Consider the following 21,191-nt stretch of genomic DNA (forward strand, 5'->3'; position numbering starts at 1 on the left):
AGTGACGGCGAAATGACCTCGGCAATCAGGCTCATTTGTAGCAGCTGTTTTCTTATTGCGATTCGAAAGGAAACTTTCGACCGTCGTGTTCTTTATCGTCTACGCGTGAAGTTATGAAGCTTTGCAAAGCTATCGTTTTTTATTTGCAATCTCTTTAAAAAGATGCAGAAAGCTCTGAAGAAGTATTTTGTCAACATGGACGAGTATCTAGCCAGCATCGGTCTCTACCGGAAAATGATGGCAAGAGACGCGTCCTGTCTATTTCGAGCCGTCTCTGAGCAGGTAGGCTAAAGCCAATTTCGCAAACGTTACTCTACACTTTTTAAAAAACAAACAATTGCATTGCATTTCACGTCCAACGTTTTGAAAATAAAGAGAAAATATTACTGTTCATAACTTCGACTGAATTCATGGTGTGAAAATAGAAAAGTTGTATTTTTTTGTTGTTGGAATGTGTCGTTTGGGAACTCATGGGTTCATTAGGTTGACCGCTAAATTATTGATACTGATGAAGTGGCCAGAGTTGAAACATGGAATGCACACTAATGCTTCACAGGGCGCGAAGTGACCAAATACAAAAACATGTGGTAATAATGTACCGGTATTTCTTTCCTTTTCTCAAGCTTTATTACTCACAGAATTTTCAACAAAAGATAAGGAAAGATTGTGTCACCTTCATGAGGGCAAACCGATGCGATTTTGAACCTGTAAGTTGCAAGCACAATGTAATCACAGTACAGAACAAGTCTAGTTAAAAAAAATCAGTATTTAATTACATTATCGTGACATGCTTTATCAGTAGGCCTGGGCTGTGGCTTAGTTGGTAGCACATAGTACTTGCAAAGCCAGGGTTGTTCGATTCCCACGGGAGACCAGTACGAAAATGTATGCACTCACTATACTCTTAAGTCGCGCTGGATAAGGGCTTCTGCTAAATTACATGCTTTCTCTCAGTTTGTTGAAGGGTCATTCGAGAAGTATCTGGAACGTCTGGAGGACCCCACGGTATGTTTAAAACTACTATACAAGTTCATTGCACAATACATGGGTCAGATTCAGACCATGGACTGTATGAAAAGGGTCATACCCTTTAAATATATTTTTCTAAAGGAAACTGCTGGACAAGTTGAGATAAAGGCATTGTCGTTGTTGTACAGGTACGTGCTCCACAATGTATTGAGTTATACACCCCCAGGTTGTACTACCTTTGTTGGCTGACAGGACATTGTAAAATGAGATTTGTGAATTGCATTTTTTTGTTGCTTTTTATGGAACCTGAAATGAGTGTGTTCTCACATTTTCACTGTGTGGAAGGCGGTGCTTCCTCATATACAGGTACCCTGGAAAGCCACCAACTGAGATAACTGAGAAAGAGTACGTGGAGAAGGTAAGAATGTGTGTGGCTCAGCACCGCCCACTTTAACCCAGGCCCTGGCATCTCAAATGCCTTACTAGTGAAGTAATTACCAGGAAAAACTTAATCACATTGCTAATTAAAGCAGGTGTGTGAAAGGTGAGATGCCGTGTGAGACTTTGGTTTGTCCGCTAGATGGTGCTGCTCTCATTTTATCCTTTGAAGAATACCGTCATTTCAAAAAGTCCAATACTTCTACATTTTCAGTTTACCAGCTTCTATCTTTTCTTGCTTCCATCTCTATGTAGACAATCTGCGTCTATCATTTTCACCATTGAATGGTTAAACGAGTGATGGGGATAAAATGCATTACACTCCTGGACTCTGCTCTTGACTGTATTACAGATTTTGCTGTGTTGCTCCAACAATGGCCACTACGACATTGTGTATCCCAGGAACTACCCAATCGATGCAGCGCTGTGTCAGGGTCAGTACTCTCACAGTCCATCAGAATTCTGAGGAACCAGTGGATGTCTTCACTCTTAAGTCTTATAACTAGCTACTCATTGATTGTAGTCAGTCAAAATTGTAATGAGCAATAGTTCCATGTGTGGTCTAAAAGAAGTGTACTTTTCATTTTTTCAATTGAATCCAGCTCTGTTGTATGAACTGCTGTACACGCAAGTCCTTGGTGTTGAGGAGGGGGAGTTGCAGGGATCTTTGGAGGGGTTCCGTGGAGGAGGTCGTCGCTATAGGAACAGCCTATCAGTGTGCAGTGAGGACGCAGGCTATGACACCCCTGAGGACAGGGGTCAGGCTCAGAGGTGAAGTCTTGTTCTGCACAATCCTTTTGAATTACAGAAAGTCCTCCTGACTAAACCTGCCTTATGGTCTTCCAGTTACCTACAGTATGTATAAATTGCCCCTGAATCTATATATTGGAATAGTCATTGTGAATTTTTATTTTTACTTGCAATTTTTGTCAAGTATAATTGTTTACTCTTGTAGGGACGATTGGGAGCTCAATGGGTACAATCTCACAGAGGACAAAGCCAGGCCTGGAGCAGAGGAAGCAAAGGTGACAATGTTTTCTATGTTTTAGAAAGCGGTCTGGTTACCACCTCTGAGGTGTTGTAGTTTATAACATTACTGAGATAGACAGACTAGATTCTAGGAGCACATACAGTCTCTCCTCTCTTTCTCTTCCCAAGACTCCAGATGGACCAGCAAAACTTTCTCTCCCGTATAAGGTGCTCAAAGCACTGGATTCTGAGATGTACCGAAATGTAGAGTTCGATGTATGGCATGACAGTCGCAAAGGTATGCCATGTTGCCCCTTTTGGGATAACTTGAGTTGGAATTCTTGTGATAAAGTAGAACTGTTAAGGTGACATACTTTAGTTATAAAGAACATGTTTCAAGATCCATGCAGTGCAGAACTTATCTGTGCTGAATATTCACATGGGGTTGATATGCTCATACCACATGGTTTTTTTTTCACGTATAATTGGGCATTCTGGAATGGCATATAATGTCTTGTCTCTGAAACAGAAATGCAGAAGACTGATTACATGGTGTTTGCTGGAAGACAGTACTTCTTGGGAGATAAGTGTCAGGTAATCTAATTTATCCACTCATTTAAGATTCTTAGTGAGTTTTTTTTTTTGTGCAGACCGTACTCCGAACATACTCCATGACCGTAAGGTTAGCCCATGTCTCCTATGTAGGTTCGTCTCGACCCCAAAGGGAAGTATTACAATGCCTTCATTCAGGAGGTGGGCACTCACCCCAGTGCTGTGACAGTGTTCATCGAAGAGCTTGGAGAAAAGTGAGATACCTGTCTCTCTTTTAAAACACCCCAAATTGACTTACAAACAGGCACTACTGCACAGCACTCATCAATGTGTGCTTATTTTAGTATTCTGGTACATGAATGATTGCCAATGGCCTTGCATCATCCTATTGTCAGTCATACAGTATAGTGTATATATGGTGAATTACCTTCTACACAGTGCTGTTTTTAATATTTGATTTGAGACTTCTCTCTACCCCACCACTTTCAGACATCTTGTGTCTCTGACTAACTTGAAGCCTGTGAACCCTGTCCCTGCCTGGAACATCACCCCAAGCCGCAAGGGACCATCATACAGCAGGCCTGAGCAGTATCCTGGAGAGATGGGTCTGTATACCCTTTAACCTTTTTAGATGGTTTTAGCTAGTGAACTTCTAATAGCAGTGACATGTATTGGCTTCAGACCATTAAAGTTGACTTGTACAACTTTGTCTGTTACCTCTTCTCCCCTCCCCCAGACTCCGAGGTGAGAGGCCGGCGGCGCTTCTTTAAGAAGCCCAGAGGGAAGGAGATGCTGATGGTGACTTACAATCGATCCCAGCCTCCCCGCTTTCGGCCAGGCCCTGGCGGCATACCCCCTGGGCGTGCCCCTGGCATGTATGCCCCCGCACCACCACCAGGGACACTGCCCTATGAACAGTATCACCCACATCCTCCACCTAGGCCCCCGCGAGGATATGGCCCACCCAGGTCTGTGTGCTTGCTACTTAAATAGTAAAACAGCAGGTTTGAGAACTCATTCACACGGCTGCTGTTATACACAATTGAAAGTTCCTGTAGTGCACCATTACTTATTTTGATTCTATATACGCTTTTTTTTAAAATAAGGCCATGTTCCTTACCATTGATTTATCTAATTTTGGTATCTACTGAATGATGTTGCCAATCTGGGTTCTGTTCAAACGTTTAGTCTTTCTTGAACAGGCATCACTTTATTGGGCCAGAGGCAGCATACTACCCTCACCCAGGAAAACGCTGCTACCAGAGCTTCGACAACTACTCATTCAGGTCACGGTAATAGACTTCATTTAATCATCTCCTAAGCAATGCTGAGCAGTGACTGAGTGTTTGTGGTTATAAATGTATGTGTATTCACTTGAGCTCTTGCAGCCGAAGCAGGCGCCAGATGCATGCTGTCAACAAAGAGTGCCAGTTCAGCTATGTCCCCGAGGCTGACGAGGAGGCACAGGACATGGAAGGAACAATCACCTTCTACGAGATTGAGGAGGGAGATGAGACCCCTTTCCCTCCCTTGCCGGTAACGAAGTAGCACATAAGCCCTCAGGTTTCGGACTTCGATAGTTGGGAGCATGCGTATTCCACAGTCAACCTGCTGTCTGCTTTGTAACTTTCTCTTTAGGGACAGGCTGTAGCAAACCCCATGGTTCCAGCACCCCCTACCTACTGGATGCAGCGGGGGCTGAGCCCCATTCCCATGTCTGGCAAACAGGCCATGAACTCATCAGAGGAGGACGCTGATGAGAGGAGCAATGGTGGCGACCAGGGTAGGCCTGTCCGGTGACGCTGTCTTGATCAAATGTATTTGTTCAACTTGAAACCGGATTTGAATGTAAATGGAGAAAATCTATGTTTATCTGTCTCAGGTGAATATTCGGAGGAGTACATCTATACTGCTCAAGGTGAGTGACTTCACCTGCTGTGGAGTTTTCCATGAAGTACTTGGAGAGCCCTTAGGAAGAATTGGTAGGACAGTCCTTGTTAACCATTTTCATTATGATCTGTAGATGCATTATTTTAACTGGTTATGTAGAGACAGATTAGGCTATTCCATTTCCCAACTGATGCAATTTGGCAGCAGTAAAGGCTCATGATATGGAGACCCCTTGTACAATGTGGATAAAAGTGCACAATTATCTTTTGAAGTCTCTTCATCTTGCAGACCCAGGGTTCCAGAGCCCGTCTATGTATGCTGCGGCAGAGTCCACTGCCAACCTGGTACTCAAAATATCCATTGTACTCAATATGCCCATATATATCTCAAATTGCCCTTCACTTTTTTGTGGGGGTTGAAACTAAGGTTAATAAAAGTTCATTTCACACGTGGGATGATTATATGTATTGTGTAATTTCCAATTAATGTGCTTATTGGAGCTGATCTGTTTTGACTGCGTTCCTGTCTTTACATTTATTTATTTTTTTGCCTGCCTGCCTTTCTAGACCATTGAAGAGGGAGGATCTCGTGCCGGCTCGCCACAAGAGGGCGTAGCTACCTACAGCTACTCACAGCAGGTACTGGATCCCTCACCATCCGCTTTACAGAACTGTTGTCACATTTTGGCGGGAGAACAGGTGTTTAATTTATACGCAGCTGCTTTAAAACATTTTTATAAACTGTAGAATGTACGTCTTTGGATTAGGCAAAACTATTCTTAAATTATTATTTTTTAAACATGACATTGAATTTAAGCATGAATTGTCTGTTGTAGTCTGAGGGTTATTTAATGTTTTGTTTCCTCAGGTGGTGGTGAAGTCCGCAGTTATCACCTCTTCACAGGCTGTAAGCACAGCTCCAGCAGCTATCTTCACCACCAACTCCTCTTCCGCTAGCAGCTCTCAGATCCCCCCAGCACCAATGGCTCCACCCTCAAGCCATCCAGAGGGGGCTCCCATGCCCCCACACACTATGGGCAGACCAGGTACCCGCTCTATATAAGTTATGGTTGGACATAATGAGTTGGTTATGAGTTGTCTAACGGATATCTATTTTGCTTGTTTTTAGTTTTATCCATGCAGTTTCCTCCTTCCTCTCCCTGGTTTGTGAATGACATGGGGGAAGCAGTCAGCACCTCACCCCCTCCACCATACTCCTATGACCCCAACGGCAATGACCTTCCACGAGGTCAGAGAAACGCTGCCCCATAACTTTTGTGTTCAAGTTGTAAACTTCTAATGGTTGAATTTGAAAATGTGACAGTAATTGTAACTAAATGTATTTCTTTTTATAGATTGCAAGGTCATCCAATATTACTTTAATTTAGGAGTCCAAGTAAGTAAAGGGGATCAAATTAATATTTATTTAACTAGGCGAGTCGGTTAACAAATTCTTATTCACAATGACGGCCGAATATAGATAGATAGCAGGGTTCTCCAACCCTTGTCCTAAAGTCCTGTAGTTTTTTTTTTCTCCAACCCTAATCTAGCACACCTGACTCTAATAATTATCTGGTTAGTAAACTGTATCAGGTTGGAGTGAACCTACAGGAGGGTAGCTCTCCAGGAACAGGGTTGGAGGGCCCTGTATCATTTACTGTACAAAAATATAAACTCAACATGCAACAATTTCATAGATTTTTACTGAGTTACAGCTCATTTGAGGAAATTGGTCAATTGAAATAAACTCATTATACCCAAATCTATGATTTTCACATGACTGAGAATACTGATATGTGTATGTTGGTCACACATACCTTAAATAAAATGGGCCTCAGGATCTCGTCACGGTATTTCTGTGCATTGAAATTGCCATCGATAAAATGCAATTGGTTTCGTTGTCCGTAGCTTATGCCTGCCCATACCATAACCCCACCACGGGCTACTTTTTTTTCTCACAATGTTGACATCAGAAAACCGCTAGCCCACTCTAGACCATACACGTGGTCTGCTATTGTGAGGCTGGTTGGATGTATTGCCAAATACTCTAAAATGATAGCGGTGGCTTACGGTAGAGAAACATTAAATTCTCGCAACAGTTCTGGTGGACATTCCTGCAGTCAGCATGCCAATTGCACGCTCCCTCAACTTGAGATATCTGTGGAATTGTGTTGTGACACAGTTTTTGTGGCCTTTTTCCCCCAGCACAAGGTACACCTGTGTAATGACCATGCTGGTTAATCAGCTTCCTGACAGGTGTGGCATATCATGGATAAATTATCACTGAACGGCATGAAAACAAATTTGAGCAAAATAAGCTTTTTGTGCGTATGGAAAACTTCTGGGATCTTTTATTTCGGGTCATGAAACCTGGTACCAACACCGTTGTTGCATTTTTATATTTTTCAGTGTAGTATGGGTAACTAGTCATGAGACAAGACATGTCTTTTGAATGAAAACAGTGTGCCTATATTTCTGTGTTGAAACAGTGGTACCAGCAGAGCTACTGGCAATCCGTGGTGCAGATGCAGCAGGTGTATCAGCAGCCCGCTGCCTCCCCTCCCTCTGATCACACAGTCTCCCAGTCCTACCCAGAGCCTGGGAGAACTGGGCCTGATGGCCAGGGAGACATTCCTGCCAACGGTCAGTGCCACCCCTCTGCCTCAAACCTCTGCATTATGAAATGGCACATCTGCATCGAGTAAGATCTGACTTCAGTGTCAGATTTTGTCACGAGGATGTTAAGACCTCAAGTATCAAACGTGACTCTATGATCCATAGTTTTTTTTTTTTTCTTAATCTCACATTTGTCCTCACCCCCAACCTTTTCCTCCCTACCAGGCAACCCCCTGGTCATGGACCCTCCCTCAACAGGAGCCCCAGGCATAGTGTTCTACCCCTTGGTTCAGGACCAGTGCAGCCAACCCCCCCTCCACACCTACGAGCCTTATGTTCCGATGCTTTCTGCCACCTACCACTACCTCACACCCTGGAACTCAGGCCCTGCCCAACCCCGTGTGCTTGCATCCTACTGCCCCTCCAATCACCCAGTCAACTATGTCACTGCACCCACACACCAAGGGCACTTTATCCCTCCCAGCATGTAACCAAGCACTGGGGATGCGGGGAGGGAGTCAGGGTCCCTCTACTATTTACCCACTCACATTCACCCTATGCCTGTAAATGTTAATTTGTGTCAAGTTTATTCCATTGTTCCTCTGTTGCACTTTGCTAGTCAGTGGCTGTGTCTGAAATGGCATCCATAGGGCTGGTCAAAAGTAGTGCACTACGTTGGGAATGGGGTGTAATTTCAGACACAGCTGCGGTTCCATCCCCACATTGTTCAGGGATGTTTATGTTAATATTAATGTTTTTTTTTTTTTTTTTTTTTGCTTAATTAAAAAAAGTTATGTTACCCAGAAGTTGTAACAATTTGTTACCTTTTTAGAGCAGGGCTCCCCAATTTGTTCCTAGAGAGCTACACTCAGTCTAGGTTTTTGCTCCAACCCCTGTTGTAACTAACCTGATTTCATCTTATATATGAGCTGGTTATTAGAATCATGTGTGCTAGATTAGGGTTGGAGAGCCCTGCTTTAGAGAAGTCATTTGGTATGATGGTGGTATCTGAGGTTCCAGAACCCTGGCCAGCACAAGGCTGATGTTGCTACCCTTTGTCATGATCAGCACCATGGAAAGTGCTCACTGGTACTTGGGTAGTGTTAAAATGTGTAGTTTATAACTCAGTTTCGGGAGGAGAGCTGGCAGGGCTGAACTGAGTGCCTTGTTTTCAGCTTTGTCATTAAAGGCCCAGCGCAGTCAGTGTGAAAATATAACACATAGGAAAATCACGAAGGTTGGAATACTGTGAACATTATAATGTGCTAGTGTAATAATAATTTAGTGTAAGGGCTGTCGGAAAAGACCGCATTAAATTTCAGCCTGTTTTGGTGGTATGTAGTTTTGGCCTGCCTGGTGATATTACCAGATATTAGTTAATAGACAAATAAGAAAGGGTTCACTCCACCCTTGCATTTGATCGAATAATGTTCCGGAAGTAGTAATTAACTTCCCTCACTTGGTTGTCTAGCTCTTAATTGGAAGGGAAAAACTACAAACCTCCAGACAGTCGAATTTCCGTGGATTGAGTTTAGACACCTCTGCAGTATAGTGTCACCTACTGTATCCTAGATAATTTAACAGGTCTTGAAGTTGCCCAGGCTAGCCAATTTATTTCGCCAATTAGCTTCACTTGGCTGGTGTGCAACCCTGGCAGATTTGGTTTGACATAGGCTATCCAGTCTGTGGCGCTAGTTAGGGACCGTCAGTATATTACACAATGTAAATGGGACTACTTTTATGTATTTCTACAATTTTTAGTTTGAGGCTTAAGTCATTTAATTGTGGAGCGATTGACATTTTAAAATATTGTCCTGTGTACTTTGTGTAATTTACTGATTGTCCCTAACTAGCCCCATAGGGATATCCAATGTCAAATCAAATTGACCATGGGCATTACGATTGGGTCTTGTGCAGCTGCGCTCCGAATTGATGGTTACTTTGGTGCTGTGGGCAGGCGTGAAAACACAACCCAAAAACTGTTACGGTACATTTAATTCCGTTACATACAATATTTTCCTATCATTTCACAAATCTCAATTTTGGGACGATTCACTTTATCCTATTTACACTTTGTAATGGCAGTCATATTTTAAGCTTCAAAGGACTAGTCTAATCCACAGCATGAACTTCATTGTACTGTATAGGAATAGTATTTTCTGCATTGGAACTCTGTATGGGCCCAGACACCTATATCGTAATGCGGCATATCAGCAAGGAACTAGAGCCGTATATAGATTTAGCGCTGTTACCCACCTGAACTCCATGGCTTATTCAACCACCCTCATAGTATTTAATAAAAGCATGGGAACAGGTTAACGTTATTTTACGTTCCAGGCATTTTATTCCAGTCCCAGGAAAAAAAACGCAAAAAACCGTTCCAAGCTGTTCTTGACTTTATTTTGCTGGTCAGAACAGTGAAAACGGAACGATAATTATGGTTCTGTTCAGAACGAACCGATTGGAAAATATACTGAACAAAAATATAAACGCAACGTTCAACAATTTCAAATATTTTACTGAGTTAGTTCATATAAGGAAATCAGTCAGTTGAAAGAAATTCATTAGGCCCTAATCTATGGATTCCACATAACTGGGAATACAGATATGCATATGTTGGTCACGGATAGATACCTTTAAAAAAGGTAGGGGCGTGGATCAGAAAACCAGTCAGTATCTGGTGTGACCACTATTTGCCTGATGCAGTGGGACACATCTCCGTCGCATAGAGTTGATCAGGTCCGGATCCATGACCGGGGGCTGGCTTCCCCGACCACCGTCCACGCCAAAATACCAAACTTTTATCAACTACTGCTTCCTCAGATGACGAGAATCCGAACTCGTAAAAGTGTTAATTTTTAATTGATGAGACGGCACATTAAGGTAAACCATGAATACTGCAACTAGCGAATGCATTGCGCTGTCACAATTGCCCAGAGTATAGCTATTTTTGGACATTTCAGTGGCGTTTTGTGTGACCACAGTTAGACGCCATCATATTAGATGGCCCAATCTTGGAATCCTAGTTCTAAGAATCAGTCAAATGTAATGTATTTTAGATCATTCTCATTATCAAATAAATGTATTTGTATACAAGCTTGTTTTTGACAGCAATTAAACATTGTTTTCGTAGGTTCTCTCATAACTTGATCTTGAGTATTATAATTCACAGCCATCTTGAAAAATAAATTAGATTAAGAGTAAACATAAAACCATGGATAAATGTTACTCTGCTAATATCGTGCATTACCTGTCTCAATAGCCCAAAACTGGTAGTGTCTTATTTCCAAGAAAATATAGAAAAATACAACTTTCGTAGAAAAACAGAGAACAGTATTATTAGTTAATTGTCCAAAAACAACTTGTAAAGATTCAACCTGCAAGCCTGAAATAAATGACCTTGTCTACCATGATAATAACCGTTCATGTTTAGGTTATATGACATACCAAACAGAACACCCTGTAGGGGAAATTTGGCACATGAGGAAAACATGTGCATATGGATCAACACTGCAAAACAGTCTGGTAAAAGACAAACTTGCAACGAGATTAAACATATGTGTAAGAGAGTAGAAGTTTGGACAATGGTGATACCTCTGCTGTGTATATGAACCCATTTTAATCTCAAGTGATATTTTGATGAGTAAAATATAAATAACTGGGTCTGAACTGTATGAAAACAAGTGTTAAGAGAGGATGGTGAGCTTACAGACCCAATGATCTAAGGATCACAGGTAGGTGGCAGTATGCAAACGTAGTTATATTGCAATAGATAAAAGCTTTTTTTTTTCATTATATGTTTAGAATCTTCCTACTTTGCTATGATATCTTTGTGAAAATGAGTCCTGGGTTTTGTATACTTGGGTCAGCCACTTATTCTTTCTGTCCTTTCAGCAGAGTGACCTGAACATAGTAGTATTCTGTCATTATTCCTGGGGGGATCTCTAAAGCTGTGTTGTGATGGAGTCCTCTTGCTCAGCCCCCCCCTCAGAGGAGTCCAGCTCGTCACAAGGTCCTATCCAGCCCTCAAACATGTCCTCACTAGAGCCCAGGAGGACAGCCCGGGAGCTGGAGGCCGTGATGCTGGAAGCACAGTGCAGGGGTGGCAGGGAGTGGCCTGGCGGTGGTAAGGAGTGGCCCGCGGGTCGCAGGAGCAGACTGTCACTTCCGTTAGCCTGCTGGGGTGACCCCAATGGCAGGGCCTGGGGAGGGCCATGTGGTAGCTCGTTCAGGTTCACCCCCAGGTGGAACAGGCTGTGTGTAACCGGGGGATTGGGGGGGATCTGGATGTCCGGCCAGGTTGTGGGCTGCCGAAGCAGACCGCCTGAGATGCTGTAGGTGGGCTGGTGCATCCTGGGAGGAGGGGACCTGGGCTCTGGGACGTGTCCGTTCATGCGGGAGAAGAGCAGGCCCAGCCGCCTGATGGAGTCTCTTTTGGACTTGGAGAAGCGTTGCAGCCGGCCACTACTGCGGGTTAACGCAGCAGAGGGCGGGGGGGAGGAGGAGAACCTGAGCCCGTTGCACTTTGGTTTGTTGTCCACTGCCCCCTCTGCCCCTGACATGGACTTAAAGAGGGCGGAGACGCTGAACCCAGAGTCCTTGTTCTTCCTCTCAGCGATAGACGTGCTGAAGGATACCCCCTTAGCCCCTTGGTCCCTGGACTGACCCTGGGCCTGTCCAGCCCCTTCTTCCTCGTTGGCCTCGTCCTGCTGGGTAGCCTCACTGCTGGATGAGTAGGTCCTCCGCGGAGGCTTCCTGTCCCCCAACAGGTCTAACACCTCGTAGCGGAAACTGGAGATGTCCTGCTTGAGCTCCTATGGATCAGTTAAGAGGGGGTTAGAGGCGAAGGACAGATCCACAACAAGGGACAGTTAGATATTGCTCAATGACTATGATATATATATATATTATATACATACATACAGGCACATTTTGGGGATGAAAGCTTAAGTGCACAACCTCTGAGATACCGACCTTAAAATTCTCCTCTGTCAGACCCTCGTCTGTCTTAGCACTGCGGATCATGGCTGCTACATACCTCTTTACCAGGTTCCTGATCACCTCCTATACACAAAGACACACACAACAGAGAAACAATCACATGAGATACACCACTACAGTATGAAATGAGTGGTGAAGTCCTGGGCACATTCTAGAAACAAGCATATTTTTTCTTGGTAAGCTATTTTTGTATACTTGTACCTCCTTAAGTAGGAAATGATCTAAGATTTGGGGGAAAATGCTCTTCCTTCCATGCACGCACACATTTGCATGTTGTGTTTAATAAGGAAAAACTGTTTAGGCATATTCATGACATTTATAGTCGCTTGAGTTGAAAATCTGGACGTACATAACTTTGCATTAATTTGCATGTTTAGGACACAATGGACCAATGGTTGAAATAAAACCAGACTTTTTCTTTTACAGAACAATAATTTGGTGTAAAAATAACAATTTAATGAATTGTGGAGGTGTTTGTAGATCACATCTAATAGTTTGCACTGGAAGGGTAAGAGATACTTTTATATAGTGTATGTTGACACCCCTTCAGATTAGTGGGTTTGGCTACTGCGGCCACACCCGTTGCTGACAGGTGTATAAAATCGAGAACACAGCCAGTGCAATCTCCGTAGACAAACAAAGGCAGTAGAATGGTCTTACTGAAGAGCTCAGTGACTTTCATGGCACCGTCATAGGATGCCAGCTTTCCAACAAGTCAGTTCGTCAAATTTCTGCCTTGCTAGAGCTGCCCCGGTCAACTGTAAGTGCTGTTATTGTGAAGTGGAAACGTCTAGAAGCAACAATGGCTCAGCTGCGAAGTGGTAGGCCACACAAGCTCACAGAACGGGACCGCCGAGTGCTGAAGCACGTAAAAAATTGTATGTCCTCAGTTGCAACACTTACTGCCAATTTCCATACTGTCTCTGGAAGCAACATCCGCACAATAACTGTTCGCCGGGAGCTTCATGAAATGTTTTTCCATGGCCGAACAGCCGCACACAAGTCTAAGATCACCATGTGCAATGCCAAACTTCAGCCGGAGTGGTGTAAAGTTTGCCACCATTGGACTCAGTGGAAACGCATTCTCTGGAGGGATGAATCATGCTTCATCATCTGGGTTTGGCGGATGCCAGGAGAACACTACCTGCCCCAATGCATAGTGCCAACTGTAAAGTTTGGTGGAGGAGGAATAATGGTCTGGGACTATTGTTCATGGTTCGGGATAGGCCCCTTAGTTCCAGTGAAGGGAAATCTTAACGCTACAGGATACAATGACATTGTAGACAATTCTGTGCTTCCAACTTTGTGGCAACGGACTGGGGAAGGCCCTTTCCTGTTTCAGCGTGACAAAGCCTCTGTGCACGAAGCGAGATCCATACAGAAATGGCTTGTCGAGATTGGTGTGGAACAACTTGACTGGGCTACACAGAGCCCTGACCTCAACCCCATCAAACACATTTAGGATGAATTGGAACGCCGACTGCGAGCCAGACCTAATCGCCCAACATCGGTGCCCGACCTCACTAATACTCTTGTGGCTGAATGGAAGCTAGTCCTTGCAGCAATGTTCCAACATCTAGTGGAAAGCCTTCCCAGAAGAGTGGAGGCTGTTATATCAGCAAATGGGGGACCAACTCCACATTAATGCCCATGATTTTGGAATAAGATGTTTGACGAGCAGGTGTCCACATACTTTGGATCATGTAATGTACAGTGCCTTGCGAAAGTATTCGGCCCCCTTGAACTTTGCGACCTTTTGCCACATTTCAGGCTTCAAACATAAAGATATAAAACTGTATTTTTTTGTGAAGAATCAACAACAAGTGGGACACAATCATGAAGTGGAACAACATTTATTGGATATTTCAAACTTTTTTAACAAATCAAAAACTGAAAAATTGGGCGTGCAAAATTATTCAGCCCCTTTACTTTCAGTGCAGTAAACTCTCTCCAGAAGTTCAGTGAGGATCTCTGAATGATCCAATGTTGACCTAAATGACTAATGATGATAAATACAATCCACCTGTGTGTAATCAAGTCTCCGTATAAATGCACCTGCACTGTGATAGTCTCAGAAGTCCGTTAAAAGCGCAGAGAGCATCATGAAGAACAAGGAACACACCAGGCAGGTCCGAGATACTGTTGTGAAGAAGTTTAAAGCCGGATTTGGATACAAAAATATTTAAACATCCCAAGGAGCACTGTGCAAGCGATAATATTGAAATGGAAGGAGTATCAGACCACTGCAAATCTACCAAGAACTGGCCGTCCTTCTAAACTTTCAGCTCATACAAGGAGAAGACTGATCAGAGATGCAGCCAAGAGGCCCATGATCACTCTGGATGAACTGCAGAGATCTACAGCTGAGGTGGGAGACTCTGTCCATAGGACAACAATCAGTCGTATATTGCACAAATCTGGCCTTTATGGAAGAGTGGCAAGAAGAAAGCCATTTCTTAAAGATATCCATAAAAAGTGTTGTTTAAAGTTTGCCACAAGCCACCTGGGAGACACACCAAACATGTGGAAGAAGGTGCTCTGGTCAGATGAAACCAAAATTGAACTTTTTGGCAACAATGCAAAACGTTATGTTTGGCGTAAAAGCAACACCCTGAACACACCATCCCCACTGTCAAACATGGTGGTGGCAGCATCATGGTTTGGGCCTGCTTTTCTTCAGCAGGGACAGGGAAGATGGTTAAAATTGATGGGAAGATGGATGGAGCCAAATACAGGACCATTCTGGAAGAAAACCTGATGGAGTCAGCAAAATACCTGAGACTGGGACGGAGATTTGTCTTCCAACAAGACAATGATCCAAAACATAAAGCAAAATCTACAATGGAATGGTTCAAAAATAAACATATCCAGCTGTTAGAATGGCCAAGTCAAAGTCCAGACCTGAATCCAATCGAGAATCTGTGGAAAGAACTGAAAACTGCTGTTCACAAATGCTCTCCATCCAACCTCACTGAGCTCGAGCTGTTTTGCAAGGAGGAATGGGAAAAAATTTCAGTCTCTCAATGTGCAAAACTGATAGAGACATACCCCAAGCGACATACAGCTGTAATCGCAGCAAAAGGTGGCGCTACAAAGTATTAACTTAAGGGGGCTGAATAATTTTGCACGCCCAATTTTTCAGTTTTTGATTTGTTAAAAAAGTTTGAAATATCCAATAAATGTCGTTCCACTTCATGATTGTGTCCCACTTGTTGTTGATTCTTCACAAAAAAAATACAGTTTTATATCTTTATGTTTGAAGCCTGAAATGTGGCAAAAGGTCGCAAAGTTCAAGGGGGCCGAATACTTTCGCAAGGCACTGTATGTAGGCATACCACTCACCTCACCACATGCACTAAGAGTTGCCTCAGTGCATCCCTTTCTGCCCTATTTCCCCAAACTCCTTCATTTGGAGTGGCAGCTGTATTTTTTGAGCAGTTTTATTAGACAGCGCAGGCTCCAGTCAATGCATTCGGTTTTACAAGTCAGCTGAGGAGCCCCAGCAGCACAAGGCCTTAACTGGGGGAAATGAAGGGGAGGGGGAGAGGAGAGGAGGGCCGCCAAAAGGTTGAGCTAATTGCAGTTACTATGGTGAGCACGGACTAATAAACAAATGAACATCCCACTGGGCACACACTGGTTGAATCAACATCATCTGTCAACCTATTGTAACGTGGAATCTTCATCTTAAAGACGATGACTTAACCTGACTAACAAGTTGTTACATCAATCTTATTTCAACATGATTATCAGAACTGTGTAAAACGTTGAAATTGTGTTAAATTCCGCTTAGAAACGTTCAAAAATGTTCATCCTATCATCATTGCCTAGTTAAATAAAGGTTAAATACATTTTTTTAAATATATTTTTTATAACATTCAATATATATATATTGTTGGGTGGTTGAAATTGTTGATTAGACGTATTTTTACTGTATTTCAATGTCGATAGTAAAATGGTACGTTCGAATCGACGTCATTGTTTCAACAACATGCTGTATGTGAAAGTAAATTCAGAGTGAGGTTGGGTTTAAGTAGGCAACTTTGACATCTGATTTGCCCAAAGGACACCATCATTTCAACGTGAAGCTAGGAATATTATCATTCCTCCATTGCTGATTGGGATCTTTTGAAGTTTAGAAGTTGTGAATGTTAGCCTTTTAAATGTTACGCTAAATACACAATATCAATAACACATTTACCTTTGGATATTGTCTTTTATATGTGTTATTCATAATATCTACTGTATATACTATCCAAACAGAAGATACCTCTCCTTCAAAATGTTGATCTTTTGGTTGCGTTCACAATTAAATATCCAGTTTGTCTACAAATTAGTTATTGATATGTTGGATTCACGTCTCCATCTCAACCAACAATCTAAGTTAAAGAATAGCACTAAATCGAATCAAACTTGAAATGCACTTCAAATACAGTTTGATTTGATTTAGTCCTATTCTTCAACTTAGATGTTTGGCTGAGATGGAGACGTGAATCCAACATATTAATGATTAACTTAGACATTTGAAACCAACCAATCATCCTTCATATAGAAGACAATATCCAAAGGTAAAAGTGTATTATTAATATAATGAATTTGGCATCCTTTTTATAGGCCTAATGATACTTATAAACTTCCAAAGATCTAATTTAACCATGTTTGAATACCATACATAGTATAACATACATGTTGAAATTGATGGTGTCCTTTGGGCAAATCAGATGTCAATGTAGCTTACATAAACCCAACCTCACTCCAAATGTACACTCACCGACAGCATGTGTCAAATTTTTTTTTTTTTTAAAGTGATTTACTTTCAACTATTCTGTTATTTAGGGTGTCTACGCAAATGAGTATGGAAGCTGATAAGTGGTTAAATGTGTTGACGTAGTAGCTCAGCAGGGTACAGAGAGGCAGGTATCTGGATGGTAGACTTGTTCTCACTGATGTGCATTACCCCTCATAAACCTGCAGGAGTCACTGTTCAGGCAGGAATCGTTGGACTGTGGCTTTGTATTTTATTTCAAGATACCTCTTTATTTAGGTTGAAGACATGCCATTGAAACAATGACGTTGATTCAAACATTCCATTTACTATCAACATTGAAACAAGATCTAATGAAATATAAAATACAACAATTTCAACCAACTACTGTATATTGAATATGGGATGAAAAAGATTAAACATTTCTGTGTTGAATTTTAATTTAATTCTAATTTAAACATATACTGTACATAGTTCTGTGATTATGTTTAAATTTGATTGTCACAACCTGTTAGTCATGCGAAGTTATTGTGTTGAAATTTGACCCTAATTTCAATGTTTAAATTAGATTAAAACAGTACTGGTTGATTACTTTTTTTTCAAATCCAAATGTGTTTTTCCATGTAGATTCCACATCACAATTGGTTGAGAAATGATGTTAAAACAACATTGATTCAACTAGCGTGTTCCAATTGGGGCATGCCTGGGATCAAAATGAAACCTACCGCCAAGCTCACCACCACCATAACGACAACACATCCAGTAACTGACACCTGTTCCCCACTTTGCTGAAATGTCAACAGCGTAGTAATAGATTCTAATACACAGTGTGCAGTGCAAATGTCCTTCATGCAGCTCAATAATGAGGTGTCAAGAGGGTGTGTTTGTGCGTGCGTGTGTCTGTGTGTGTAGACATGCATACACTCTTGTCCATAGTTTTTAATGATAGCAGCTTTTTTACCTGATAATGCTGGTTCTGAATCAGGTTGTCAGCATGCCGCTCCTAGAACAAAATGAAAAAGCAGAAGAATGGAACTACTTTTGTTCGTGCGCTGCATTTATATTAGCCACACAAATGTATTGGTATCACTCTTGTGGTGTCTCTGCTGATGCCTGTTGCATTTGTACTGTGAGAGTGACGCAACACACATGTTCTAAACAGTGGTTAAAGAGCTAAGGAATTTATTAAGGTCCAGAATTATTTGGACAGTAATGTTTTTGTTTTGGATCTGTCCTCCAGTACTTTGGATTTGAAATGATACAATAACTCTGGGGTTGAAGTGCAGGATATTTTCATTTAGACATTGCTGCACTTTTTGTATATAGTCCCCCTCATTTTAGGGAACCAAAAGTATTTGGACAAATTCACTTATGTGTATTAAAGTAGTCAAAAGTGTACTATTTGGTTCCATATTCCTAGCGCGCAATGACTACATCAAGTTTGTGATTCTACGAACTTGTTGGATGCATTGGCTGCTTGTTTTGGTCGTGTTTGAGATTATTTTGTGACCAATTGAAGTGAATGATAAATAATGTATTGTGTCATTCTGCAGTCACTTTTATTGTAAATAAGAATATAATATGTCTCTAAACACTTCTACAGTAATGTGGATGCTACCATGATCACAGATAGTCATGTATGAATCTTGAATAATGATGAGTGAGAAAGTTAGAGGCAAAAATATCGCACCCATATAACAATCATTTCAGACTTTGTTCCACTATATTTTCTCCTCTTCAAACCAAACTTCTGATTCAAAAGAGTGCATATCCATTATTATCCAACGTTATATCCCAAAACATGTGTCTGTTGTGTTTGGTGAGTGGGTGAAGGTAACGCGAAAAGCCTCTGTGTAAAGCAGGAGTGTGGAGTAGAGCAGTAGAACGGTAGAACAGGCGATTGCAGCTGGTAGAGGAGAGAAGTTTAGCTGACTGGGAGACATCCAGTGAATTTGGAGCCTGATGAAGGGTTGCTTGGCAACATGTGCCTGCCCACTGCAGCTGGACAACCAGGAAATACAGCCCCTTGTCAGTAAATTCACAGCTGGGGGAAACTGATAGCCCTAACACTATTCTCAAGCTCTCCATAACATTTACAGGGCAAGGATCCCATAAAACGTATACGATTGTGTTATTATATAGAAATAGAGGAAGCAAGGCGATGATTGTAGTAAAGCAATCTCATGTCTTTCACTGATCTGACACAGCAAAAAGGAAACTGCCAGGTGAGAATTTAGTGAGTGTGTGTACACTATATACTATATTGACTGTACAGGTTTGTAAATGTTGTACCGTGAACTCCTTTAAGTTCTCGTGTTTCCTCGGGTTGTCAGGACTGGGATGGTCCCGTCCACACAGGCGGTTGTGCGTCCACACACACAGGTACCACACTGACTTGGGGCTGGGGACGATGTTGAAGGGCGGAGGGAGAGTTCCTCCCTCGTCAAAATAACTCATCCACAGCTTGGTGCGAGCAAACTTCCATTCAATGTCCGCATGATCCTGTGCAAGGGTATTTAGATATTAAAGGAGGGCTGCACCATCAGAATTACATTTCTCTTACATCCTATGCGATCACATTTACTATCACTGAGTGTGATGAAAAACCCACTTAATAGCAGGGCTAAATTAACATTTGATCTGCTTGAAATAAATGGTTTCTTTAACATGTAGTTACATCCTGTCTTCCCTTTCCCTAGATGTGCCTTAGGCAATGCGCTGTTCTCTGACGGGAGGGATGGGGTTTGGTTGGTGGATTGTAGGATCTGTGTGTGTGTGTGTGGTGTGTGTGTGTGTGTGTTTTGTCCCTGGGAGCTGTGCATTTTCACACAGTGAAACATGGGCGGGAGGCCCTCTACCATCGGCTTAAATAAGCTCTCACTGAAAGGTTAGTTGGAGGAAAATAAACAGATATAAATACGTCTCTGTGTGATGCCTGCAGCCCCATAACTACAAACTCTCAGAGATGTGTGACCTGCCTTTCATGATCTACAATACATTTTATCGCAATGACTCATTCCGGTTCTTATTCCTGCTGAGATTGAGAGACACTTTGCATAACTTCTTGAGATCAACTGCAAGCGCCGCTTGATCATTAAGCACCAGCAAGAGCTCCAGGAAAAAGATGGAAGGGCCATGTGACTTCCCCTGATAAAGGAGCTAGCAGACAGCTGAGAGAGAGCTGGACAGAGAGAAACGACGCCACGTGACTCACAGCGATGAGCTGATAGGAGTTGTTCATCATGGCGATGAGCATGTTGAGCAGCACCACCAGGGAGATAACGTTGTAGGTACCGAACATGGTGGCTCCCACAAACTCCGTGAACTCATGGCGTGCCTTCACGTTGGTCACGTACAGGTTGAGCAGGCCGAATATCGACCAGAACAGGGACTGTAACGTCTCAAACAGCCTGGGAAAGAACAAGATAAACCGATGTATTTTTTTTTTAAAGCCAAACAGCAGAAGCCTTTGAATCCTAAACAGATGTTTTGCATTACGGTTACTCAATGTAATATTAAAACCTAGAAAACAGATGGAGGCAAGCGATGCAAACTACTCAATCTCCAAAATGAATCAGGGGCTGGAGGAAGCAGGTGAGATTTAGTACACAGCAGTATCTTTTATTCATTACGGGACAGGGAGAGGATTATATGCATACTGCTGGTCTCTGTGTGAAACCTCGGGGAACACATGAAAAAGAGCTTTTCAATTCAAATAGGCATTGGAGTATCAGACCCTGTGTGGAACCTGACACCTATTCCAAACCTGCCACCCTCTTCCCGAACAATTCGTATCTCCTCATGTTCCGTCTCTGCTCCCCTCCCAATATCTTTCAAGCTCTTTCCTTTACCCTGCCCTCTACCTCTTCACTCCCCTCCTTGTCTCAGAAAGTGCTCGTCTCATTCATTTCTCCATCTGCTCTTCTTTCTCTGTCTATCCAAACCCCTCCTTTTGTCATGACACACTCTTTCTAGGACAAGGGCCCTCAAAC

General features: G+C 42.5%; 2 protein-coding genes across 7 annotated transcripts in view; one reads left to right on the forward strand and one right to left on the reverse strand.

The window, feature by feature from the left end:
* On the forward strand, positions 1-8,163 carry alg13 (ALG13 UDP-N-acetylglucosaminyltransferase subunit). Of its 6 annotated transcripts, none has more exons than XM_029670185.2 (24): positions 1-282; positions 624-707; positions 955-1,005; positions 1,111-1,157; positions 1,315-1,387; positions 1,760-1,841; positions 2,010-2,178; positions 2,363-2,432; positions 2,566-2,674; positions 2,906-2,970; positions 3,082-3,182; positions 3,418-3,533; positions 3,665-3,896; positions 4,131-4,220; positions 4,308-4,464; positions 4,567-4,711; positions 4,811-4,846; positions 5,107-5,162; positions 5,385-5,516; positions 5,686-5,863; positions 5,947-6,066; positions 6,173-6,213; positions 7,307-7,460; positions 7,659-8,163. In XM_029670185.2, exons 1-24 carry the CDS (start codon positions 163-165, stop codon positions 7,922-7,924), a joined length of 2,694 nt encoding a protein of 897 aa, XP_029526045.1. In that variant the 5' UTR covers positions 1-162; the 3' UTR covers positions 7,925-8,163. The 6 variants fall into 6 exon arrangements, with proteins under 6 accessions (XP_029526045.1, XP_029526047.1, XP_029526048.1 ...); XM_029670187.2 differs by having other exon boundaries at positions 4,326-4,464; XM_029670188.2 differs by having other exon boundaries at positions 4,131-4,214; positions 4,326-4,464.
* LOC115135473 (short transient receptor potential channel 5-like) overlaps positions 8,131-21,191 on the reverse strand; it is a 21,129-nt gene continuing 8,068 nt past the window's right edge. Inside the window, exons 7-11 of the mRNA XM_029670191.2 lie at positions 20,414-20,609; positions 19,492-19,701; positions 18,161-18,202; positions 12,408-12,497; positions 8,131-12,247 (exon numbers count right to left, since the gene is read on the reverse strand). Coding sequence (XP_029526051.1) covers positions 11,378-12,247; positions 12,408-12,497; positions 18,161-18,202; positions 19,492-19,701; positions 20,414-20,609 — 1,408 coding nt within the window. The 3' untranslated portion in view covers positions 8,131-11,377. The remainder of the gene's footprint in view (positions 12,248-12,407; positions 12,498-18,160; positions 18,203-19,491; positions 19,702-20,413; positions 20,610-21,191) is intronic.

This window comes from Oncorhynchus nerka, linkage group LG10 (genome assembly GCF_034236695.1).
Source record: "Oncorhynchus nerka isolate Pitt River linkage group LG10, Oner_Uvic_2.0, whole genome shotgun sequence".
NCBI lineage: Eukaryota > Metazoa > Chordata > Actinopteri > Salmoniformes > Salmonidae > Oncorhynchus > Oncorhynchus nerka.

What these genes read in the sequence shown, in the direction of transcription:
- alg13 (XM_029670185.2), top strand. Translation starts at nt 163, where the DNA reads ATGCAGAAAGCTCTGAAGAAGTATTTTGTCAACATGGACGAGTATCTA. An exon ending in ATGGCATGACAGTCGCAAAG is followed by an intron (nt 2,675 to 2,905) that starts GTATGCCATGTT and finishes TCTCTGAAACAG; the next exon opens with AAATGCAGAAGACTGATTAC. An exon ending in GAGCAATGGTGGCGACCAGG is followed by an intron (nt 4,712 to 4,810) that starts GTAGGCCTGTCC and finishes TATCTGTCTCAG; the next exon opens with GTGAATATTCGGAGGAGTAC.